This window comes from Gymnodraco acuticeps, unplaced genomic scaffold (genome assembly GCF_902827175.1).
Source record: "Gymnodraco acuticeps unplaced genomic scaffold, fGymAcu1.1, whole genome shotgun sequence".
NCBI lineage: Eukaryota > Metazoa > Chordata > Actinopteri > Perciformes > Bathydraconidae > Gymnodraco > Gymnodraco acuticeps.
Window position 1 is genome coordinate 105575 of NW_022992009.1, and position 27666 is coordinate 133240.

Sequence of the window (27666 nt, forward strand, 5' to 3'; positions counted from 1 at the left end):
CTACCCTGACGCCTGTTTTAGAGGTGAGGCGCAGGAGGAAGTAGCTTCAATGGAATGTAGCTTATGCCCGGCCTCAGCCTGCCTGCAGGAGGGGTTGTGGTTGAAGCCAGAATGGGTAAAGCCAGTGGCGGCTGGTGGGAAATATTTTTGGTGGGGCTTTTGATATAGTGAGTAAAACATTTTTTTTTGGGAGAAATGACCCCTTAAATTAGGACTTCTGGTGATGTAATGGCGCGTTTCCAGTGCAGCGCGGAGCTCGCTTTAATGCTGCGTTCAGACCGGACGCGATGCGAATATTCGCTTCGCTCTAAACGCTCCTATCGCATCGCTCAAGTCGCTCGAGTTTCACCGCGGCTGCAAGCTGTGTTTACTCGCATCATTCAAACAAGACGCGCTGGCTCGGGAGCTACAACTACAACAAAATGAACATATCTTACCGTGATTAAATTGTAATACACGTTTCTAAATGATGCCGACGTAACAACATACTGATACCGGTTAGTAAAAACCATGAATTAATGCTTTGACAAGTCTGCAGACAGACGGCAGGCGAAAAACCTTTTAGAATGCTTGTTTTCTGAATGGAGCTTGGCTAAGCTAACGTTATATATGCTCCGACCGTCCACACTCACAACAACGGCCTATACAGACATAAATAAACCAGCGACTGTATTCTCCATGACACAGACAGTCTGTGGTTTGTACTTGTTTAACTTTTGTCTAGTTTCTGAACAGATCTGCCTGTCCCCGGCTGTTTGAAGAGCAAGCATGGGAAACAAAAGATAGCATTTACCTGTTTGCATCGTTTGCATCCAGCTAGCCTCGTTGATACGTTTTGTCTTTTTCACGAGCTTGCTGTGATATATACAAATCGGGTTGGTCCGGTCCAAGGTCTTTAAGTATCAATTTATCTCCCAAACTTCTCCTTTGGAAAGGATTGGAGAGTAGCTCTTGCACGGAATTGGGTGCGTACCGAGGTCCGACGACTCCACCTGCACACCATTCTAAATACTGCGTCACCTTGGTCACTCACGAGTCTAAAAAACAACTCACGTCAACGCACGTAAGCAACGTGGGCGCCAACGTGAGCGCCCTCGTGAGCAAAATATTTGACGGCGCTGATTGGCTGAAATTATGTTTCGGCGGCACAGTTTACTATTGAGACTTTTGCAACGTGCTGGTTGCTGCTGTTTGGCTCGGGGGCTCCTTGCACGGCGCCCGGTAATGATAAACTAATGCCATGGGCAAGGCCAGGCAGGAAACATGTGACTTATCAGTAACTTTAGACATCGTAACACAATTTTAAACGAGATTTTATTGTAGATTATACATTTTACTGATACCAATTGTATGATATTTACCTTGTTCATTAAAAATAAAAATATAAAATATATATATTTTTTTAATATATTTTTTTTAATTTAATATATATTTTTTTTTTTAAATTTTAATGTGGGAAGAGGTGGGGCGGCGCCCCTAGCGCCCCTATAGGCCGGCCGCCACTGGGTAAAGCTTCGCATGCGATGAGGACCCGTTCCGCGTGAAGCCGGAAGCGCCGCATTTGAGCGGCCCTGATGCCAGTGATGCCCTCTTGAGAGACTGAAGGCGTGCGTCAATTGTTTGCGTGAAGTAGCCCATTTCCATTAGCCGGAGGAACTTCCGTGGAGCCCGATTTCCTTGTCTTTTCCTCCCGCGTCCGGGTTTGCGGGGCGGCCGGCTGGAACCGCTAGCCGACTGGGGGACGCCGCCTGTAGCTTAATCCGCAAGACTGCGGAGCTGATGTATAATGCCTGGAGCTGGGACGAAGCCCTGCTGCTGATTGCGCGTTGACACCTGGAAGACAGCTGATAGGAAGGGGGAGAGCATATATAGAGGGATTAACAGGTGCGATAATTAGGCTTGTAAATGGAGGGGAGTGATAGGTTAGCTGAGGAGTGGCGCTCCCTGTCATTTAGTGCAGGGAGCGAGTATTGCCATGACGTGCAATACGGAGTGATAGGTCTTCCTGTCTGAACTTGCGCTAAGCTTCATTAGTGTGGGTAAGGATTAGGGTTAGGGTTAGAGTAACATGAGCAGTACACCTGGTATAATAAATTAAGCCTTTTCATATAAAATAGCTCCATTATTTCTTAGTGACCTCAAAGTTTTGACAATAAAAGATAACAAATGTTGACTATAAGGGAATTAAGATGTATTAATGAACTTATTTTAACTATTTGAGATTCAGAAATCACAGTCAACAAGTAAAGTAACTAAAAACAGTGAGACATTAGCATCCATTTCGTGGAAATACTTAATCCATTAAATAAATTAACATATAACAGTTTGACTAATAGTCTGCTGCGTGATCCATCAGCAACTGTCTGCATTCTAACAGATTACTCATTCAGAACAAGCTACTTTTTCCGTTGGCCGACACGCTACAGTGACAGTGAAGCCTGTGAACAGCTAATGGCCCCATTTGTGCTAATTGTGACCAAAAGGGATTGGAAATGTACAGTGGATTAAATGTGTGTTTCTGTCTTTGTTCCAGAGGGAGAGAGTCCCTGCCGTACAGAGGGAAAGTGTCCGCTGAATGTCCTCAGCTCTCTGGATCTGACTGAAGTGACAGCAGCTGACAGAGATCTCTTTCACCTCCACTCCAAGAGCTACAGATTAACAAACTGCTTCAGAACAGTCCGGAACCTTTCCTCTAATTCACCCTTAGGGAGGTTTTCCTGACCCCAGCCATGTTTTCCTTCATCCCCTCCCTCCTCCTCCTCCTCCTCCTCCCCCGGGCTGCTCCCACCCTCCTGACCCCATCGCCCCCTCGTGAGCTAGAGGTCAGAGGTCAATGGATTCCGAGGGACAACAAGCAGGACTCCTTCAAGGTCAGTTGATTGACATGTTTTTTGTTACGGTGTGTGTAGGAAGCAGGACCCAAATGCAGATTAAAGTGTCAAAAATAACTCCTTTATTTCAAGGCTAAACTATTCAAAAAGACAGAACAGAACACTCACCGAAGACATAGTCAAAACACAAGCCAGACAGATCTTGACAGAACCCCCCCTCAAGGGACGGATCCCAGACGTCCCCAAAAAAAAAAATCCAGCAGGGTGGGTGGAGGGGGACCGGAGGAGGGACACACAACTAAGGCCAACAGGGTGGGTGGAGGGGGTCTGGAGGACGGGCTTGGGCTGACAGCGGAGGACCCGGAAGGGGGCTCGGGCGGACGGCCCGGGGGCAAGGTAGAGATCTAGGATGGGGTCTCGGGCGGACGGCCCGGGGGCAAGGCAGAGTTCAAGGAAGGGGTCTCGGGCGAACGGCCAGGGGGCAAAGCAGAGTTCAAGGAAGGGGTCTCGGGCGGACGGCCCGGGGGCAAGGCAGAGTTCAAAAAGGGGGACTCAGGCGGACGGCCCGGCGACAAGGCAGAGTTCAGGGTGGGGCGAAGGCCAAACAGCTCCGGAGGCCGGGCAGGACCCGGTGTCGGCCGAACAGGAACCGGAGCCGGTGGGACAGGCTTCGGCAGGATCCCCCACGGAAGAGGACCAGGAGTTGGCAGCACCCCCGGCGAGCCAGATGATGGCGGGGCCTCCAACGGAACTGGACAAGGGGTTGGCAGTACTCCCGGCAGGACAGGTGATGGCGGGGCCTCCAACTGGACTGGACAATGTATTGACAGGACCCCCGGCAGAAGAGTAGTCGGCGCGGCCTCCAACGGGACAGGACACAGGGTTGGCAGGACCCCCGGCAGGAGAGTAGTCGGCGGGCCTCCAACGGCACAGGACTTAGGGTTGGCAGGACCCCCGGCAGAAGAGTAGTCGGCGGGGCCTCCAACGGGACAAGACACAGGGTTGGCAGGACCCCCGGCAGGGGAGTAGTCGGCGGGGCCTCCAACGACACAGTACTTAGGGTTTGCAGGACCCCCCGCAGAAGAGTAGTCGGCGGGGCCTCCAACAGCACAGGACATAGGGTTGGCAGGACCCCCGACAGGAGAGTAGTCGGCGGGACCCCCAACGGGACAGGACAAAGGGTTGGCAGGACCCCCAGCGGAACCTCCAACGGTACAGGACATAGGGTTGGCAGGACCCCCGGGCAGAAGAGCAGTCTGCGGGACCTCCAACGGCACAGGATATGGGGTTGGCAGGACCCCCGGCAGAAGAGTAGTCGGCGGGGCCCCCAACGGGACAGGACATAGGGTTGGCAGGACCCCCGGCAGGAGAGTAGTCGGCGGGACCCCCAACAGGACAGGACATAGGGTTGGCAGGACCCCCGGCAGGAGAGTAGTCGGCGGGACCCCCAACGGGACAGGACATAGGGTTGGCAGGACCCCCGGCAGGAGAGTAGTCGGCGGGACCCCCAACGGGACAGGACAAAGGGTTGGCAGGATCCCCAGCGGAACCTCCAACGGTACAGGACATAGGGTTGTCAGGACCCCCGGCAGAAGAGCAGTCTGCGGGACCTCCAACGGCTCAGGACATGGGGTTGGCAGGACCCCCGGCAGAAGAGTAGTCTGCGGGACCTCCAACGGCACATGAGTAGGGACTTGAGTGGGAACTCGAGAGAGGGCTTGAGAGGGAACTCGAGAGGAAACTTGAGAGTTGACTTGAGAGGTGACTTGAAAGGAATCTCGAGAGGGAACTTGAACGAAGACTTGAGAGGTGACTTGAGAGGGGACCCGATAAGGGACTCGAGAGAGAGGGCTTGAGAGGGGACTCGAGAGAGGGCTTGAGAGGGAACTCGAGAGGGGACTCGAGAGAGGGCTTGAGAGGGAACTCGAGAGGAGACTCGAGAGGGGACTAGAGAGGGAACTCGAGAGGTGACTTGAGAGGGAACTCGAGAGGAGACTTGAGAGGTGACTCGAGAGGTGACTTGAGAGGGGACTCGAGAGGAAACTTGAGAGTTGACTTGAGAGGTGACTTGAGAGGAATTTCGAGAGGGAACTCGAGAGGAGACTCGAGAGGGGACTTGAGAGGAAACTCGAGAGGTGACTTGAGAGGGAACTCGAGAGGAGACTCGAGAGGGGACTTGAGAGGGAACTTGAGAGGTGACTTGAGAGGGGACTCGATAGGAGACTCGAGAGGGAACTTGAGAGGGAACTCGAGAGGAGACTCGAGAGGAGACTCGAGAGGGAACTTGAGAGGGGCCTCGAGAGGGAACTCGAGAGGGGATTTGAGAGGAAACTTGAGAGGGGACTCGGGTAGGAACTTGAGAGGGGACTCGGGTAGGAACTTGAGAGGGGACTCGGGTAGGAACGTGAGAGGCGACTTGAGAGGGGACTTGAGAGGGAACTTGTGTCGGTCGGTACGCGACAGGACACGGGGAGCTGGTGTTGGCTGGAGAGCCAACAAGAGACGAGGTGCTGGAGTCGGCCGGTACACCGACAGGACACAGGGAGCTGGCGTCGGCTGGAGAGCCAGCAGGAGACAAGGTGCTGGAGTCGGCCGGTATGCCGACAGGACTCGGGGATCTGGCTTCGGCCGATGAGTCAACAGGTGACGAGGAGCCGGAGTCGGGACCATGACTGCTGGGGTCGGTACTTGAGCCGGAACCATGGCTGTAAGATCCAGTTCTGGAGCCGGAAACATGGCTGTAAGGTCTGGAGCTGAAGCCTGGATCATGGCTGTGTGGGCCGGCTTTGGAGCCGGAATTGAAGCCGGAACCATGGCTGCCGAGGCCGGAACTGGGGCCGGAACCATAGCTGCTGGAGCCAGATCAGGGGCTGGAACCATGGCTGCTGGGGCCAGAACTTTGGCTGGAACCATGGCAACTGGGGCCAGAACAGGGGCCGGAACCATGGCTGCTGGGGCCAGCACTGGGGCTGGAACCATGGCTGCTGGGGCCAGAACTGGGGCCGGAACCAAGGCTGCTGGGGCCAGAACTGGGTCTGGAACCATAGCTGCTGGGGCCAGAACTGGGGCCGGAACCATGGCTGCTGGAGCCAGAACTGGGGCTGGAACCATGGCAGCTGGGGCTGGAACCATGGCTGCTGGGGCCAGAACTGGGGCTGGAACCATGGCTACTGGGGCCGGAACCATAGCTGCTGGGGCCAGAAATGGGGCTGGAACCATGGCTGCTGGGGCTGGAACCATGGCTGCTGGAGCCAGAACTGGGGCTGGAACCATGGCAGCTGGGGCCAGAACTGGGGCTGGAACCATGGCTACTGGGGCCAGAACTGGGGCCGGAACCATAGCTGCTGGGGCCAGAACTGGGGCTGGAACCATGGCTGCTGGGGCCAGAACTGGGGCTGGAACCATGGCACTTTGGGCTCGTGCTGCTAACCTGGCCTTGCGACTCCTTCTTTTAGGAGCCGTTTGGAGGCTCTGTGGACCTCCAAAAGCCAGACGAGTACCAGCGAATGGCTCCTGGACTGTAGCAAACACTGGGTGAGAAGCAGGGGCTGACGCCAGACGGACCACACCGATGCGTGTGGTATCAAAAAGGGAATTGGGAGACCTGGGTCTATCAGGATCAGGAAAACAAACCGTGAGGTAATCCAAAAGAAGAATTTAACCAAATCTTGATTCTTCATTGTAAGGTTGAATGCTTCTGCCAGAGCAGCATCTCACTGTTGAACCCTGACCGCTCCTATCCATCGATGAGCGCAGTCAGACAAAGAAAAGGTATAATCCAATAGTTCCTGCTCAAACGGATCTGCTGGGCCCATATCTCAGGTCGGTTCGTAATGTTACGGTGTGTGTAGGAAGCAGGACCCAAATGCAGATTAAAGTGTCAAAAATAACTCCTTTATTTCAAGGCTAAACTATTAAAAAAGACAGAACAGAACACTCACCGAAGACATAGTCAAAACACAAGCCAGACAGATCTTGACATTTGTTGATTGATTGACACATTCAAGAGATAATATCCATCTTTATGTTGTGACCGTTTATATCCACATTAGTCCAGGCTTTACAGAACCTGCTCCTCATGGCAAGAGATGCATTTAGAGAAGTTTCCTGAACTTCAATTATATCATCATCCAAAGACACAGAAAGACATATTCAGATCTTTGCCAACAAAATATATATTATGTTGAAATTTGCTTTCACTTTTTGTGTTCATACATGTATTTTTATTTTTATTTAATTTAATTTGATCGGTTTGGGAATTTATCTTCTTCTGTTTATTTAAATGTATAATCATTTTATTTTCTCTTTTTATTGCTTGTGATTTGATTTCTTAATTGGAACTAAAAATGAATTCCCTTGACATAAATTATTCTGATTCTCAATCAGGTTTCAGGACTCTATGTAGTGCTTTAACGCTTCGGATCACATACAAAATATTTATTAGTGATGGTAAACACTTTGAAACTCTGACATATAGCCCCATGGGCCCTTTGACCTCCTGGGCATGTCCCTGATTTTTGGTATATAATCCATGGAAAAATATACCTGAGTTTACAGAACGAGAATGGTTGGTTGTGTCACAACTTTATCCAGTTCCTATAATTCTCTGTTCATCCTGATGCATACTGGCTCAACTAACTAACGTCATTGACCTCACTTCATAATTAAATGCATTGCCAAATATTGGTCCGTTTGTAGTCAATGGGAAATGGATTGCATTTATATAGCATTTTTCCAGTCTTTCACCCAGTCACACACATACACAGAGGGCTGCCAATCCTGCCATTTAAGGTGTCTCTTACTCAGGGAGACTAACACTCTTGCCCAAGAAAACATTGAAAAGTTGACTGCTGGAGCTGGGCTTGAACCCAACCTTTGATATTTAATTTAGCCCCATAAGTAGGATGTTGCAAACCTAACACAAACAAACAGCTGATCCTTCATGTAATCTTTGTTACAGGTGGTGATCTCCGAGGGCTGCGTCACTCAGGGAGATTCATCTGATGCCAGCGAGGGAGGTAAAACCCTGCAGAACAGTACTGTTTATCTAAGGAAAACTATCCTCAACCAATGTCACTTTCTTCCGACTTCATCATTGCTAATCTCAAAGTTCAGTTTCAACCTTCTCCCAATTTTAATCCAACCTGTTCCACTCTCAGGTAAAGAAATAGACCTGACTGCTGGTTCCTCTCTGGTTCTGACCCATAAGATCAAACTGATTCCGTCCGGTTTTGGGTCGGGATCTGGGTCTTGTGGTTGTGAGGCGGACTTTGCTGCCCTGCGAGAGCGTCTGGAGAGGCTGGAGAGGGAGGTGTCGTCCCTCAGGGAGAAGTGTGGAGGACCTGAGGGGGGCTGCTGCACCTCCAAAGAGAGCAAAGGTATTTGTTTATGGCCTAACGTTACCTTTTTGATTCTGGCGATTGCATTTACGCTTCAAAATCATAAATCAGTGTTAATATGTGGATATTATCCTGCTGAACAAAACGTGTAAGCATGAACTTGTGTTTTTCCCGAAATCCAATCCAAGTACTCTATTTATTTTTACTTCTTGGTTGGCCATCAAAAAATACGTTGTATCATATGTATATATGTATATTCATGACTTAATAAGCAACAAAAATGGCTATAATCAGTTTAAAAACAAAAGGCATCATTCACCATTAGCTCCCTAAGTTTGTTCTTAATTATTTTTGATGGAAAAGCACCAAAGAAAACTCCATCAGATGCTTTACGGTTTCTAACCTGCAGGGTTGTTTCAACCAGTGTTCCTATAATTTAGTTGGAATGCTGTTAACTGTTCAAACATCAAAACGTTCAGCTCGGTCGGGAATCGAGTGCTATTACTTTTCTCATTCATAACTTTCATAATTCCAGAGATACATCCAATAATACATCACATTTTTAACCATTGAAGTCAATGGAGAAAATCTTCAGACTTGAACAATCTTCATGCGACTTCAATTGCTAACTGTTCATTCATACTTTCACTCAGAAACCTCATTCCAACTTTAAAATGTTACACATATTTCTGAGATTATTCGTGTAACATAACTTTTAAATCCGATTCTTACTTTTAGAGATATTAAACATTGTTCAGACCTTGTTAAAGAGGCTTTCTGCAGATTTTAACATTAACTAGAGTGCGTGATGTCACAGCTAGAGTGTAGGAAATCTTGAGATTTGCCTTCATATATTTTTTTTAAACTGCCATAATTCCCATACCCTACATTCCTGACAGATCATTTTTCATGACAAACATAGGAAAACATCTCGTAGCTTGAAAAATGACAAATAATTAGGCAAAAAATAATTAAACAAAATGCCTCTTGAGGGCATGAAGTGACAAACACTTTCAACATGTCTCCATTAAAGCCCATTGTAATTTCAGGCTTTCACCCGAAAGTACACAAAAAGTACACTTCAGATACTCAAGTTCCTTGAGATGCTTCACGCTTTGAAATTTCACCGATATCTGTTACGGTTCTTCAACAAAACGTTCACACGTAACAGGTTTATCTCTCATTCAGAACAATGGAAACCTTTGATCTCTGGACACCTCGTTAGCTCAAATATAAACACCTGTGTCATGGAACACGATGATTTCATAACTCCAACTGACATGCTCAGAGCAGCAGACTTCAGATAATGGTTAATAGTCCTGCCCTCAACAGCTCTACGCAAATTATGGGGCGTCATCATATGCCATTTCAAGATCAAGAGGGTGATCAAGAGAAGAGAGAGAGGGTGATCAAGAGAAAAGAGAGAGGGCGATCAAGAGAATAGAGAGAGGGCGATCAAGAGAAGAGAGAGATGGTGATCAAGAGGAGAGAGAGAGGGCAATCAAGAGAAGAGAGAGAGGGTGATCAAGAGAAGAGAGAGAGGGTGATAGAAGAGTGAGAGGGTGATCAAGAGAAGAGAGAGAGGGTGATAGAAGAGTGAGAGGGTGATCAAGAGAAGAGAGAGGGCGATCAAGAGAGAGAGTGTGATAGAAGAGTGAGAGGGTGATCAAGAGAAGAGAGAGGGCGATCAAGAGAATAGAGAGAGGGCGATCAAGACAAGAGAGAAAGGGTGATCAAGAGAAGAGTGAGAGGGTGATCAAGAGAAGAGAGAGAGGGCGAGCAAGAGAAAATAGATAGGGCGAGCAAGAGAAGAGAGAGAGAAGAGAGAGAGGGCGATCAAGAGAAGAGAGAGAGGGCGATAAAAGATTGAGAGGGTGATCAAGAGAAGAGAGAGGGCGATCAAGAGAAGAGAGAGAGTAATGTAACCTCCGAATCAGGGGTGGCGGGTTCTGTAGGCTAGGGAAGGCTAAGCCTTCCAAAATATTTTTGTCACTGCATTCTGGTAAAATAAAAATGTAATGTATAATGTTTGTGTCTTTGACATTAGCGCTGCTATGCAGCCACCTGTGCCCTGTTCTACGAAGCCAGTTCAACAGACCCTGGATATGTTTGAGTTATCTTAACTAACCCTAACAAACGAGATCTCGCTAAGCGGTCCTACGACGCTGGTTATCAACTCGGTAAATCAAGCCAGGGTTTCTCTCTCCAGCTGAGAGCGCGTTCACGTGAAAAGGGCGGGGTTAGCAACATTTGACCAATCACAAACAGGGACAAGTGTACTGACAGCGCAGTGTCATACTTCATTAATGAAAAGTAAAATAATATTATACAAATATGAACTTTAAACATCCATGATTTAAACATATAATCCAGGATACAAGCCACATAGCCACATTGCATCACCTGCAAGGTGAATATAGAACAACTGGTTAAAAAATAAATAAACTACCGAGTGTTTGAAAGCATACAACAGGTTTATGATATCACTGCTCCATCTAAGACACGAGTGATCTGACTTTAATTACATTTGAGTTGAGTGTTTCGTCAACCTAATGTGTTGCTTAAACTAATACTTCTGCATACAGTATGTGACAATGTGAGTGTTGCACGGCCAGATACGTCTCGAGAAGCTGACTCAGATAAGGAAATATATTATATATTATGATATTATATGATCGATGATCTGATTGATGATGTGATATGAATGATAAGTGTGACACGTCGCCGTCTTCTCTGCATACGGCAGTTTAAACTGTATTTCCTTTATCCTGTAATATGACTTGATAGATTTAAACTCCGCACACTGAGCTCTGATTAGTCAGCAGGCAGTGCTTTCACTGAGTTTATCTCTTTTCTATAGATGCCGAAGGCGGGCAGCGTCAGGTAAAAAAAGTTATTTAGCCTTCCCAAACCTGAGCCTCACGCGCCGCCTATGCTCCTAATGTAATGTATAACTCCTATGAAAATGTTCAAAAAGTGCTCAAACTTCACGTGTGCTAACAGTCCAGCCGTGAAGACATCTACGGGACAATTTTGAGATTTCTTCAAATGTCGTTGCCATGGCAACACAATGCTCACCATGAAACACGGTTTTCTCATAACTTCAGTGAAAATGCTCCAAACGGCCCAAAACTTCACAGGTTTGGTAACGATGCAGCCATCAATGCATCTAAGCGTATTATGGGATGTCATCAAATGCCGTTGGCATTGCGACAGATCATTCACCATCAAGTTAGTTCAAAAGTTTGCTGTTCAAATATTCTGCTGCTTTTCCAAGCCTTTTTACTTTCTTTTCTTCTCTCATCACACATTCAAGCCCCCAGTGTTCATGTATCATTTCAATCTAAATTCTTCACTTTCTTCTGACACATTACATTTCAGCAGAGCAATTCAGCATCAGCTTTTCAGCATAAATCATTCCCACTAGCAATTTCTTCAGGAATTGCATTCTCTAGTAATTCATATCATTGTCTTTGTTAATTAAAAGTGCATTCCAAGAAGAGTTGGTCAGTTTAGACTTCATAAAGATATTCTGCTACATTTGATTAATTTTGTGCAAGTTACAAGTTTGGCCTTAAGGTGGCGCTAAAATAAAAGTGAAATGTTACAAAACCATAATCAAGTAGCTGGTAATGTGATGAAATGCACTAAGGATTTGTATACAGGAAGGTTATTAATGAAATGAACAAAAAGTTCAATGATTCTGGACTGCCCATTTCAAATGTATTGTATCATTATACTTTAAAGTGTTTCCTCAGAATAACAACTGTTAAACCATAAATCAGCAGATGTAGGGTATGACTCATACTGAACATATACAAGTCTGACTCAGAGTTCACAGTCTATATATTTCCCAGCTTTCATCTCTCCCTGCTCCAACTCCTCGTCACATTCAGTCACAATTTGCCCTGCACATGTCTTTGTTTCGGCCAATCGCATGAGTTCATATTACTTCACTGTTTCTGCCTGTAGCTGCTCCTCCTGTTCCACTGACTCGTTATGCAACACACACAGGCACACACATACTCACACACAACCCTTCTGCAGCCGACGGTTGACAATTTATCATGTATTAAAATAGTTTTAAAGATGTTAACTTTTCTGAGCATGTAGTTACACATTCATACCGTTTGTTCCATCTTTTTTCTTTATTTTATGGTGAGCACAAACCTTACCAGAATAGGTTAACACATAAAAAACAGCTTCCATCATGACGTATGACCCAATGATTCCTGATTCATACCAGAATAATTAATTAATAATGAGTTGAACTCAACTCAACCCTACTTGCACGAAATAAACTGAAACCATCATTGAATCCAACAACAAAATATTCAATGATCAACTAAAAGATCTAATAAATATCCCTTCTCAAATGTTGACAAAGTTTAACCATTTGTGTATCCGCCCTGTAATGGTCTCAAAATGTAAGAGGTTCTGCCTTGGCTCGCTCTTCCAACAGGTTTCATAAAACTCAATAAACACAAACATAACTTCCTTGGAGATAAATATGAAAAACAGCTACAGTGGGATCAATATCATCAAATAACAAAATAACTAATTTCTAACATTTGTGGGGTGGAAATATAAAGTACCTTTACCTCCATATTTAGTGACAGCAAGAACAGCACTTGAGTATTTGTACTTATTAGATCCATCACAGTTTAACCATCTTTGACCATTTTATATTCAGTTCGTCACCAAGTTCCTTGGTAAAGTGGAGCTGACCTCAAGACTGAGCCCATTAGAAACTGGCAAAGCTCAAAGCATGAGCTAATTGTGTGTGTGTCGGTGTTTGTGTGTGTGTGTGTGTGTGTGTGTGTGTGTGTGTGTGTGTGTGTGTGTCCTCTGCTCTCTGCCCAGTGTGATCTCAGTCTCCATCTCCTCCCAGTCCAGAGCAGCTCCCCTCCTCTAATTAGTCAAAGCCAGGCCACGTTACGCTCTAATGACGGAGGATTAGGCCTCCACCTCCCACCATCAAATACTGAGGAGGAAGAGGACTCTCTTCTGAATAATTCAAGACATGTTTGACAGTGTGTTGCAGATGTAATAGATATGTTATTTCATGCAAAAAACACAACAACAAAAAAGACTTGCACAATGGAAGAAGTCTCAACATATATGAGAAGTGGACACAGATGCACAGTATAGGTCTCCTGATTAGACATATTTGCCATTTACTCTTCCATCTACATCTGACTGAACAATACACAGCCACATCTTTTTGCTGCTGAAACAAAAGACAAGTGCCTATGGCGGTAAAATGTTAAACTGTGGCTTTAGTGTTATAAGACATAATGTTTTTTTACATTATAATAGGACTTACTTACTTTTTGCACCTCTGCCTGGGAAATACTTATCTCATTATAACTTAAAACAGTTTTTGTCATAACAAGAAAACCTTCTGAAAATCAATACACTTTTAACGATATACCAAGATTCTGATGCATTTTTGTTTTTCTTATGTAGCAGCAGTACACTTTCATAAAAGTATGTGGGTAGTATATACAGAGTAAAGCAGAACAATGTCAAAAGAGTTTTGCCAAAACTAAGAAGGCTAGCATTTAAAAATCCTTTTAGTAGTTGGAGGCATCTGTATGTGATTTCCGTTGTTTATTTAATTTGTATGTCCTTCTCTGCTTCAGGTGCAGGCTGCTCCATTAAAACGGAAACGGACGAGTGTCCCAACGAGTGCAGTGATCAGGGTCGCTGTGTGGACGGGAAGTGTGTCTGCTTCCCTGGCTTCAGCGGACCGGACTGCAGCGAGTCCGACTGTCCTGGAAACTGCAACGACAAAGGCCGGTGCATCAACGGACAGTGTGTGTGCGACCCTGGCTTCACCGGCCCCGACTGCTCTGAGAACGCCTGTCCGGGCAACTGCAACAACCAGGGCCAGTGTGTGAACGGCAAGTGTGTGTGCAGTGAAGGCTTCTCCGGTCCCAGCTGCTCAGACCAATCCTGTCCCGGAAACTGCAACAACAAGGGCCGCTGCGTCAATGGACAGTGTCTGTGCAACCCTGGGTTTACCGGCCCGGACTGCTCCCAGAGGGCTTGTCCGGACAACTGCAGTGACCGAGGTCGGTGTGTGAACGGTAAATGTGTGTGTGACAGCGGGTTCACCGGTGCGGACTGCTCTGAGAACTCATGCCCAGGAAACTGCAACAACAAGGGGCGCTGCATGAACGGACAGTGTGTGTGTAACCCCGGGTTCACCGGACCAGATTGTTCCAAAAGATCATGTCCTGATAACTGCAACAACCGTGGGAGGTGTGTGAACGGTCAATGTGAGTGCGAAAGCGGATTCACCGGTCCCAGCTGCTCGGACGAGTCCTGTCCTGGAAACTGCAACAATAGGGGGCGCTGTGTCAACGGAGAGTGCGTCTGCGATGAAGGATTTGGCGGCCCGGACTGCCTCGAAATAACTTGCCCGAACGACTGCACCGATCGCGGCAAGTGCGTGGACGGAAGGTGTGAGTGCGAAAGCGGTTTCACCGGAGAAGACTGCTCGCAGGTGTCCTGCCCAGGAAACTGCAACAGTAGGGGGCGCTGCGTTAACGGACAGTGCGTCTGCGATGACGGTTTCACCGGATCGGACTGCTCTGAAAAAGCTTGTCCCAATAACTGCAGCAACCGCGGGAAGTGCGTCAACGGGAAGTGTGTCTGCGAGGTGGGCTTCGCCGGGCAGGACTGCGGCGCCAAAGGTTGCCCTGGTAACTGCAACAGCAAGGGGCGCTGCGTCAAAGGGAGGTGTGTCTGCCGCCGAGGGTTCAAAGGGCCGGACTGCAGCCAGTGTGAAGACGGCATGACTGGACCCAACTGTGATACCGGTGAGTCAGAGCCAATGCATTTTAGAATCACTAATTGAGACTAAAGAACTGTGTCATTTACACCCCTTTTCCACTGGAGTGAGTTCCGTTGTAGTTCTCGGCTGGTGCTAGTTTGCTTCGCAGTTGGTTTTCGCAGTTGGTTGGCAGGTTAAACCAACTGCGAAACCAGTTTGCTGTGCATTACATCATTTACTTTTTAACAATGGCAGACTGCGTAGGAGCTGTGCTCATGTTTTTCTTAAACTTAAGAAACCAGATTAAATTGTTGAAAGACTCCAACTTAAACCTCTTATCCGGATCCGAGTGCGTGGCTCTGGGTTCCAGCCATACTTGCCAACCTTGAGATCGGGAGCATTTCCAAAACCAGGGGGGGGGGGGGGGGTGCTAGTGGATTGCCAGAGCTGTATTAGATTAACACTATCATGCTTACTGTAGTTGTAAGTGCACTGCCTCGTGGCATGTAGCACCATCCTTGATGGAGCATATGTGTGGGCTCGATTCTTGTTCTGTTTTCTGTGACTATCTTTCTCACCCTCTCAGACTTTCAGTTGCGCGCGCTACTAAAGAGATGCGCTACTATGGAAACCAAACAATGGTGTAGCAGTATTAAAGTCCGAGTGGAAACACTGATTTGTCAGAAATCGGGAGAAATGCGGGAGAAATATGACCCCGGGAGGAAACCGGGAGAGGGCAATGAAATCGGGAGTGTTGGCAAGTATGGTTCCAGCCCAGCAGATTTCTGGTTCCAAATGGGAGAACAAAATTCGAGGCAGAGAGCTGGTGCCACTTCAGTAGAAATACAGAAAAACTGGTTCTGAACCAGCCCTGGCACTGCTTCGATGGAAAAGGGGTATTAGAGGGAGTCTCCATTTACACCTGGAATTAATGTGTTGTTTGTATAACCATTTTTTCCCGCATTTGGATCAAATATTAATATGCATTTGACTGTTCAAGCCCTCTTTATACACCTTAAATATTGTAAATGCATCTAGTATCAAGACTGTATTTACATGTAGCTATGATTTGAACTGGTTACATTAACACCTGTCTACACACACACACACACACACACACACACACACACACACACACACACACACACACACACACACACACACACACACACACACACACACACACACACACACGCATGCAAGTGGCAAGGAAATTAATCCATATTGGGCCTGTCTGTCATGAGCAACATTCTGGCAATAAAATGCTTTAAATCATTTGTTTTATAATCAGGGGAATATGGCGCAATTTTGATAGATGTTCTCTGGAAACAATTTGTCTTCAATCCAAGGTTAATGATTCACTCTAAAGGCAGAAGAGACATGTGGTTATTCCTGAGAGGATTATGTAGTTCAGCAGTTCCCAACCCTATTTTTTAACCTCCCCAAACGTCATGCATCCATATTAAATAGGCCATAATGCTTTCCTGTAGTGTGTTCTATAGGTGTGATACATGTGAGTTACATATAACCTGTACTTTCCTGAGTATTCCCACTCTAAACTTCTACACTTCTACTCCACTACATAGGAGATGTTTATATTGTACTTTTTAGTACACTACATTTGTCTGGCAGCTTTACTTACAGTTCAAATTACAATTTGAAATCTCTCAATGTGTTTTTTTTATTAGAATTTTGAATCTTTAAAGGATAAAGTGTTCCTTTGTTTGTTAAAATGATCCTACTTCTCAAGCTAAATGAACATTTCAACAAGACTCTTGAATCAGTTCAAAAACGACATTGCAAAGCTACAAACAAATGATTTTATTGAATATGATCCATTGCTCTAAATATACCCAACAATAAATAAAGGAGTTAAAATAAGCATCTACAGCAGTACAATGCAACATCAACTTTAATGCAGCAGTAATGCAAATACATCTTATTTTGTCATCTTATATAATATTAAAACACTGGCAGTGATCGCTTTACGGAACAAGCAAAACACTTTTTTATTACATGTTGCTGATCAAACTTGCATTTACAGTTTTTTTACTGATACTTTTAAAGTAAACGATCTCAGTCCTTCTTCCACTGCTGCTTAAAAGTATAGATAGGAAGGAAGTGATGCAACAGTACTTTTACTACACAATAAATACTTTAACTTGCGTTCATTTTGCTGATAATATTGGGATACTTTACTTAGATTTTGATGCAGTACTTTTACTTTTAGTCTTTCCACAATGTGCTTGCACTGAAGTAAATGATATGATTACCCCCCACACACTCAGCCCCTCCCATTGCTGTGCACTTTTCTTTTTGTTACTGTAAGCATCCACAGGTAGTTTAAACACAGGATATGACCTCAGCAAGACCAAATGCTAAACACATACTTGTTCAGGTGCAGCAATGAAATGCCCCGACAGGATTCAGCATCTCCAAATCTTCCTATAAAAGTAGTTGAAGTAAAAAAACTTGTGTTTAGAAACTTTTGCAGGAATTGAATGCAAAGAAGATGCAATGAAACGCATGTGTGAATGTGGTCGTGGCCTCATGACTCTGTATATGAAGCGCATGTTGGGTCTGCGTAACTGGTTACAGGAAATATGACGTCAGGCTCTCGCTGAGCAGTGCATTTTTCAGCACCAACTTTATGAGAAACTGGTGCAGTAAAGCAAACCTGTGAATTATTATCGAGTGTGCTTTACTGTATGAAGTCATGCATCAGCTGCACATGTTCCCGTCTGGGCTTTGTGTTCTGAAGCATGACAATCCATAGAGCATAACATAGCATAACATTCTATCAATCTATAATAATACATCATCATTAATGTATTTGCCTTTTCCCCAGCCAATGACAGAGCTGGGATGTATCAGCTATAGCCAATGCAGTAACAAGGGGTTACTGTGAGACTGACAGGGTAACTGCATTGAAAGTATTTAGCCACATGTTGGTGAAATGATCAGAACCTGGACCAAACTGGTCACAAGTGGAAATTGTAAAACTTTTATAAAGCACAGATATGATTGTGTACTTGATTGAACACAGATATGAAGTGGAGTATTTGCCTGCTGTACTAACATTATATTTGTATTTATGTTCTGCAGCCATGTCGGGGGTCTCTCAGCTGAGCACCAGGGACATCTCAGAGACAGATGTCACTCTGTTCTGGAACCCCCCCCACGTCCAGTATGACACCTACCACCTGACCTTCAGCAGCCAGGTACACACACGTGATCCAATCACACTCTGGATCAGTCACTGCGCCTATTTATTTGCATTATGACTTTGTTTGCACACATTACATTACATGACACTTGTCAGACTTGTCTGTGGGCAATCCCCAGGAGCAATGTGGGGTGAAGTGTCTCAGGGACACAACGACATGCTGACTGCAGTGGGGTTTGAACCTGTGACCCCCTGGTCCCAACACCAACGCACTAGCCCACTGCGCCACATCCTCCCCATACACATTCCTTCTAAAACTGTTCTCTATACTCTAATATACTACACTACAATACCATATCATAATATACTGTAAACTAACGATACTATACTACAATGCTACACTACACTCAACAACTGCAAGACTAAACTGCACTACTACTAACAATACAATACTTTAATATACTATACTATTTTATACTCTACGAGACTATACTATAAAACATTATACTATACTATATGTTACTACCCTATGCAACGCTCTACTATACAATACTTTACTTTACTACACTCTACGATACTCTACTCTACTATACTATACTGTGATGATATACTAAACTACACTTAACTTTACTATACTTTACTATACTAAATGATACTCTACTACAGTGCTTCTCAAAGCTTTTTCAGTAATGTACCCCCTTTGAAACATTTTCTCACCCCCTGACCGACCCCGGACATTTTTGATAGAAAAAGCCTATATAAATAATTACAATATAGTGATGTTCCATCAGTGTGTGATTTATTAACTCCTTCATGCATGAATTACAACAAACTAAGGATATTTTCATCTTTATGCATGAAAAAAAAGATGTTTTCAATTAGTTTTTCAATATGTTTAACAAACCAATTAACAAAATGATATATTATTAAAAACTATAAATACAATACACACATGTAACATGTTTATATGAGGACCTAGGTTCTAGGAATATTTTATATAAAATTGTGTTTTCTATTTAACTTATTGTATTAAGATTATTTTTGTAATCATGCATGGTATTTTTTTAATTAACCTTTTTATTTATTTTTAACCTCACGTACCCCCTGCAGTACCCCAACGTACCCCTAGGGGTCCGTGTACCCCCATTTGAGAATCACTGCTCTACTATATGATACTACAGTACACTACACTATAATTCACTACACTCTACTATACCATACATACCATACTATACTTCACTAGACTACACTACTCTACTCTACTCTACTATACAATACTAAACTATACTTAACATTACTATACCATACTATATTAAAGTACACTGTACAGTATCCTGAAGTTTGACCCACACATTTTAGAACATGCAGCTAGTTTTTCCTCGACCATCGCAGGATTCTTGTGCACTCACAATCTTTGGTTTGATTGTCTCCATCTGGCACTCAGGAACACCACATTAGTTCTTCATGGTTTTCTTCTGCAACTCTAATCAGGTGTGGTCAGTTCAAACAAAGTGGATTCTGGGAAATCAAGTGCGGACCTCCTTGGAATGACTAGCATTAAGTGTATTCATTCAATAAAGCAGGGACAATGGCACACTTGAATAACACATGTTCCAGTCGTTGGGATTGGCAGAAGCTATCAAGTGTTTTGAAGTCAAAACACTTGAGTCCAAGTGTTGTCACAACTCATTGGTTTCCAGTTGTGAGTGAGTCTAAATACTGTTTATGCTCAAAATCTGTCAAACGAGACGTAGAAAAAAACACACACACACACACTCACACACACACACACACACACACACCCTTCACACACATAATTCAGACAGCAGATGTTTGCCGGATGTCCCAACATTCAGAGCTGCTCAAAATCTTCATACAGCCGCTCGTTTGGAGGACAAAACTTTGGCGGAAGTTTACACAAGATCCTTAGGGAGCTCTAAAACATGAGGATGAGGTCTGCAGACAGAACTTTAAAACTCAAAAGCATCACCTCAAACAACCTCTGCTGTCTGACAACATACATAACAAGAAAACTGATTATATACAGTACCTGCAGCCAATAGGACCACAGCTCTGTCTCTGAAGCATTTGTTTTTTGTAAATGTAATGCCAGGTTAGATGTCATACATAATGATAATGATGTTGTGTAATCATGTAGCATTCCCATGACAACAAGGATAACTACCACATTCCCCCAAAACTCTGAAAAAGACAACAAACACGTTAATCCTGCTACACTGGGTAATAGTTTAAGAGAAAAGTGACTTCACATTTCACAGTGACTTAAGACTTCAGGCAAGGTTTCAAAAACACTAAAATTAACCATTCAAGGTACATTAAACAAAGATTAATCAGTACATCTGTATTTTTTGGGATATTTTTAGCTAATTTATCCGTCATATACATGGGCAGCGCCAGAGATTTTCTGTTGGGGGTGCTGTGGGGTAGCTTGCCGCTTCATCGAGGTTGCTCCAACATGTAGGGTTTCCCATTAAGGTAGCTATGGGCTACACCCGCGACTGTTACAATGAAGGCTCGATAATCAGCTCACGGCATATACAGTAGGAAGGATAAAGTGCTATTTTTTACAAGTTAAAAAGGAGGCGGGTCCGGGGGGCAGTGGCGGTTCTAGACCAATTTGACTGGGGGGGCCACTGGGGGGCCAGTTATTTTCTGAGGGGGGCACAATAAATGCAGGACGAAAAAGAGAACTAGACAGTATGAAGTAATTGCGCATAAGAAAACAATGCAATACAGTTATTGGTATTTGTTTCAGTATACTTATTTATTTCAGATAGATCTTATAGTTATTACTGTTAGCTTCAGCTTAAGTTATAGTGCAATGTTTGCACTAACACCATATTTATATAAAAATAAAGGCAATGAACAGTTACATCTCTACTTTACATAAGGGTGTCTGCACAATCTCACATTACAGCAACAAAATCCTGCGGTTTTTGGCAAACCGAGTACCAGAAAATATACATTAAAAAATTGTTAGGGGGGGCCACAGGGGGGTCAGAGGTCAGTGTTAGGGGGCACTGGCCCCCCCTGCCACCCCCCCTAGGGGGGCATGCTCTTTTTTTTTTATTGGATACATCTCTCAACACCCATAAGAAACAGAACTGTAATCAGATTTAATTTTTCTTTATGGATATTTTACTAATCACTCCCCTTTTAAACTGTATTCTTATTTTACTATCATGTAGTAAGCTATTTCATAACTGTTTTTCATTCATGCTCTTATTGTTTTATAGCCTAACTATAATGATCATATGAAGGTGTGCCTCGGAAACACTTGTTTACATAAATGGTGATCAAACTGTTTTGAGACCCACTGTGTGTGTGGCACTAGTGCCACACACACGAGCTTGAATGAAACGCCCAGAAGTAGGCTACTTGAACTGTAGCAGCATATCAATTTCAAATCAATCATTTTTCAAATGATGAATTTCACATGTATAAAACAACCCATACATTTCTTGGGGTTGCTTAGCAGTTGCTAGGCCAATTGTTGGTGTTGCTGTAGCAACTGCAAGCTACCGCCTGGCGCCGCCCCTGGTCATATACCAAAATAAATCAGCACAACTGCTCTTTTAAAACAATTTTAAAACATTATAAATGTTATCAGTAGATACAAAATCAAATCTGGGATCTGATCCATGCCAGGATGTCCAGAGTTTCTGTTCACATGTTAGTAAACTCAAAGTAATGCTCAGGAAGCCGACTAATATGCTTCTTCCTTAGAAAATGAATTGACTCTTTCTGGTGGTGTTTGGTTCAAAGTGCCAAGTTTATCTATTACTGTTCCATCCTTATCCAAACTCAGCACTCCGGGGGTTTTCCTCTCACATGTTTGTGAAAAACACTTGAGATATTGTCCTAATTATTAAACACATTCTCAGGTCACAGTCTGGAGATGAATGTACACAAAACCTCTGCTTCAGGAAATGCACTGACAGTGTAAATACCTTACAGAATGAAAACTCCCACTCCCTAATTCAAACCAATTCAAATGTATGTCCAAGTTTCCAAGTATACAATACATATTTTTAAAGGTTGAACAATAATCATTTAAAAGGCAAGATCATTTAAATCTAGACTGATGTTTTCTCAAACGTGGACTGTGAAAAAAGAAAATAATACTGATAGATTTCACTATTTTAATTTACACTATTTTAGCAGCAAAAAGCTTAACGTTACAGCTTGAACGTCAGTAAATGAAATATATACACATGAATATAAAACAGTGACTCTTATATTACTAGTGCCCTGCCTTATTCTATAGTTGATTAAATTCCTGCAGACATGACACACATTCAAACAATACCAGAATGCTACAATATTACCCTAAAAGAACTCTTTCATACTATGCTCTATGATAAATGCATTCTGCCAGTTTATGTGGCTCTTTTCCTTTTTTCCCTGCTAATGTTTTATTGCTTAAATTAATAACGGCCCCAAAATGTCTGCAACACACTGTTTACAATATTATTTGTCCATTGTGAAATACAAAATAATACAAACAATTAGCCATCTTATATGAATTCTATTATGTACTACCAGGCTTCTCTGTGTTGACAATGAGCTCTTTCAACAGCCTGATAACAGTTCCTTTGGCGACTTCTAATGAGCATGTGTTGAATCGCCGCACCCTGTCATTTAAATTCCTCTGGACACAGTTCAGCAATTAGCACCAAAATGACCCAAAACAGGAGTCCTCATGCTCTCCCCAATACAATATGTTCCTCAAAGTACCATTGTGTAAAACAAACATAAGTTTAGACAAACATTCAAAGGTAAAATATATATTCATTAACATTAAATAAGTAGAGGTTAAGCACACAACATAAAAAGAAGTTCAGGTTAGAGTTGACAACTATAATCCCTAACAGAAATGTTTTAAATAAAGTTGGTCGACTTTTGACTGATTGTCCATCTGATTTAGAGGCTATGAATAACCTATGTTTATATCCATGACGTGTATTTGTATTGTTATATGGATGTTGATAATATTTCATGTTGGTTTAGCCACTGTTTGTACTAACAGGTCAACGCTGCAAACAGCCCGGTGCAGGAGACAGTTTACATGAGACATTCAGGGGGAGACAGAGCTGGATTCATGTTATGATGAGATTAATTTAGAGCCTACACAATGTTTAGTCTGTTGCTCTCTGAATCTTCCCTCTAATGAACCAAAGTAACTTCTGACTCCATAGCAAGCAGCGGTTAGGATGATTGTAACTCGACAATTGAATATAGTTGAAGCATGACAGATGTGAGGTTTTCTTAGAATTTAAAACGGTTCCGTCTCACTGGGATGAACTCAGCAGTCACATGGAGGACATACAGTAAACACCTCATCTCCTTTCTTTCATTTCCTACATCGCTTCACTAGGACCAGATTTTATATGTATTTCCGTTCCTCCTCCAGGAGCCTAAACAGATCATTGAATAGCAGGAGTGGGTGTGTTATTAGTGACAGCGTTAGCATCACACCATCACTCTCACTGTGTGTGGGACAAACACACGGTCGCTAGGCAACACTGTCTCTTTAAGAGCGGACCCCTCACTCAGGAGACAGATTCACAACACTGTTGGAGGAAGTATTTACATCCTTTACATAAGTACAAGTATTAACACTGTAGTTAATATTATGTAACTCTGTTTTGGCTTCTATTTTATGAGGTGAGGAAGCTCCACCTAACCTCATGTGGCTAAGAAAAGTAAAATTTGCTTCCAAAATGGAGCGACTGTAGATTCAACAAGTACCCGTATCCATAAAGCACACTTTAGTTCAGTTGAGCCCCGAGCCTGTTTTTCAGGTCTCAGGATCAAAAATGACATTCCCAGAACAAATGACTATATCTTCCCTTCTAAAAGGGGTAAATTAATAATATTTTTTCTCAAAGCAATGATAAACCTGTGAGTTGGATGTAGACTATTCAGAATCAATATAGATTTTTTTTATTTTAAAAATAAATTCAGATTGAACATAGTAAAACAATTTATATTATAGTGTCCGTCCAAAAGAAAAAAACTTTACTTATAGTGAAAACCACCCTTGACTTGAATTGGAATGAAAAAGGTGCCAGTACTCTAAAATCAGCAACTTTTTCAAGTCAATTTTATATATACAGCCCACAAACAAGAATTTGGCTACTATAATACTGGTGGGTTTGTCTCTTTACTACTGTATATTTTAGAAAGGTTCACTGTACTTAACATTTTTTATGATAGGCAGCGGATATGGCTAAAGCTCAGTAAGGTCAATATTAACTGAAAATATAGCAATCAAAGTCTAGATCTTCTGCTGAAGACACATGAAGCAGAGACCTTTCAGGTGAGAGCCCCTCTGGTGGTGTTCAACATTAATGACAAGGAAACAAAGCTCTGGTCAGAAGCATTTTTTATAAAAAGCTTTAACAAAATTAAGTATTTCTGTACATTTTGAATGCAATCTAACTTTCCAACTCAGAAAACGAAAAACGAAAAAGTGCCAAAAGTCTTCTCACATGGCTGAGCTGCTTTGCAATATACTTCACCACTGAAGAATACAAATATGTATAAAGTAAACTATGATGCAATCTAACTTTCCAACTCAGAAAAATGATAAAGAGCATGAACAAAGAACATGTAAAAACAAATGCAAAATTTGCACAATCTAAAATGAGAAACTGTAACTGCAAGTAACAAAGTCTGAGCCATGGTAAAGAGTTACATTGAACACCAAGCTGATCAGATAACTCCCTGGTTGGTCTGAAGTCCTTCTATCTCCAGGATCTGTACAAATCGGCACATTATGCCAAAAGTCTTCTCACTGGGTGAGCTGCTTTGCAATATACTTCACATTGTTAGAAAAGGCTCCAGAAGGCCTTGGGGACATCAGTATCAGGGGCTGGAGCTGGACAGGCTCTTTCATCAGCACTTCTCCTTCCCTTTGCCAGCCAGGACCTCACATACTGTTCCGGATTGAACTGTCCTAGTGATGGTCCATTACATTTAATGAAAACCAGGCTGGACAGTCGGCTGACAGAGAGAGCATTCCTTTTTGCAGTAAGGATATCGTTCATGCAGCTGAATGCCCGCTCACACTCACTAGTGGAGACAGCGATGGTTCGGACTGCTTTCAGTAGAGGCTCCATGGCAGCAGGTGTACGGGATGCCCTGGTTTCCTTGTATTCGCGAAAGCCCTGAACAGTCTCTCTTCTGTCCACTTTCAGCACTTCGCACAAACGTAGCACCTCTACGTCCCCATACTGTACGTCTAACTCCTCTTCAGGCCAACTTCCAGGATGGATAACTTTCATGTCCTGGATTAGCTGATTGTCCCGGGCCTCCCGGCCATTTAATGGGATTTCTCTTGTGCTGACATGAGAGGAGGTTGTGGAAGTCATTCTGTGTCTCAGATTCTCTACCATACTGCGGAAAAACTGACCTGCATGAATCTGTACAAGCCTGCCATTCTCACGCAGGGCAACACCCTTGAAGGACTTCTCAGCTAGAGCTGTATGAACTGTAGTCATGTGTGGGCCAGGCATGGTGACCATGGATTCAAAAACTCGTATTTCTCGAGTTAAGAGCCTATCTGCTGTAGGCAGTGTCATCTCTCTTTTTTGGAGTTGCCGAGAGAGGTCGCTGAGCTCTGTGAGCGCATCGTACATCAGTCCCAGATTGCTGACAAACGTTGCAGATGTGAGCACATCATCCAGGCCCTTGTACTTTGCTCTGTCTCTGGAATCCCTGCTCGTGTCGTTTGCAGCATTTGTGAAGTGATCATGAAGCACTCGGTAGTTTTCCCAGACTGCTCTGACGCTCCTTTCACTTGAAGCCACCCAGCGGATGGACAAAACACGCCCTATCACCAGGAGACGCTGTCCGACTGCTTGCGCACACTGCGCTAACTGCCTCTGATTTTTGGGGGAGGCATGGAACAAGGAATAGAGTTTGTCAAAAAAGATCTGGAAATGATTGAGCCCTGAGACCTCCTTGACCACATCCCCAACTGCCAGCTCTAGACGATGATTGGAGCAGTGCCACACAAACAGGCTTGGGAATTTACTACACAACTGGGTAGCAACGCCTGTTCTCTTCCCTAGCATGACTGAAGCCCCATCACATGCAAAAGAAACGAAACACTGACCTAAAAAGTCCTCGTTAAAATCTCTTCCAAGACACTCCATTAACGCCTTTGTGATGTCATCAGCCGTTGTTCCATCCAACTCGAACAGCTCCCAAAAAAACGTTTCGGGCTCAGCATCAGCTAATGCTGAGCGTAGACACACAACAAGCACCATTTTACCACTAATAGTGGTAGATTCATCGACCAAAACACAGAGTTTTCTTTGGTTTTCTGTAATGTCTTTCTTCAGCTCATGAGCTATGTGGTAGATGATTTCGCCACAGGTTTTATTGGAGTGCAAAACCCTGCCCACGTTCAGCCCATTCAGTTTCTGTACATTCAAATCAATTGGCATGTCTGTGAATGGCCGGCTATGTTTGCCAATTTTATATGCCGTTCGAAAAACTCTGATAGTGGTGTCTAATTCAGATTTATGCATAGACTGCACTTGATGTTGAATAGTTTCACGTGAAGCAGATGTAAGGATGTCAGCAGCTTTTACATGGGCTTGTGATTCTTTATGTTCTTTGATTTTTTTTCTCAGGCTAGCTTGTTGTTTGCCCTTGTCAACACCGAAATGAGACACTGCACACTCACCCCATTCAGTTGACAGTTTCAGTCCTTGTCCAGTATGTATTCCCAAAGATTTGACATCTCTGCATATCCGACATCCTAGCTTCTTATCTTTAAGAAGGAGCCATGCATTGGTCTTGCAAAAATATTGCACCTGGTCCGTTGTCCAGCAGTCAGGTGCATCGCTTTGCCCGGTGTTGGTGGTGGCAGTTGCGCCAGCAGCAGCTAACGTTAGAGGCTCTGGAGGAGGCGGCGGAGCTAGTGCTAATGCTAATGCACTAGAACTTGGAGCAGGAGGATCAACCAAAGAAAGCTCCCCATCAGACACAATTTCCAACACAGGCACAGCATTCTCTGTATTTGAAGTTTCTTCCGGCGACAACCGCTGTCTTTTTGCACTTTTATTAATCCACGCTAACATTTTAGAAATGCTAATTTGTGACGTGACTTGCTTTCCTTCTCTCGGGGGCGTGCCTGCTCTGTTCTATCACTCTACATAGCCACCCACTGGGTGGGAGTTGCACTGCATAAACACAACACACGTGCATCTAGGCATGTAAATTGTAAAGCATTAAAACATGGTTTTACTAACAGTTTTCAGTATGTTGTTACTTCGGCATTATTATTATTATTATTATTTTGAAACGTGTATTACTATTAAATCACGGTCAAATAGGTTAATTTTGACATAGTCGTTTCCACCACAGTATTTACATGGAGAAGATAAGCCCCGCCCCCTCTCCAGCACGTTCTGTTTGAATGACAGGAGTAAACAGCTGACAGCCGCTGTGAAACTCCAGCGGTTAGAGCGATGAGAATGTCTGTTCGGCACCTCATGACGCATCTACTGAGTA

General features: G+C 43.9%; 1 protein-coding gene across 3 annotated transcripts in view; it reads left to right on the forward strand.

The window, feature by feature from the left end:
- LOC117536485 (tenascin) overlaps nt 1–27666 on the forward strand; it is an 84198-nt gene that overhangs the window by 15008 nt on the left and 41524 nt on the right. For 2 of the 3 annotated variants that reach the window (XM_034201386.1, XM_034201388.1), the window contains exons 4-8: nt 2534–2870; nt 7792–7849; nt 7991–8209; nt 13816–14997; nt 18057–18172. In XM_034201386.1, coding sequence (XP_034057277.1) covers nt 2730–2870; nt 7792–7849; nt 7991–8209; nt 13816–14997; nt 18057–18172 — 1716 coding nt within the window. In that variant the 5' untranslated portion in view covers nt 2534–2729. Of the gene's footprint in view, nt 1–2533; nt 2871–7791; nt 7850–7990; nt 8210–13815; nt 14998–18056; nt 18173–27666 lie in introns of those variants that run through there. The other variant, XM_034201387.1, reaches the window with a different exon arrangement.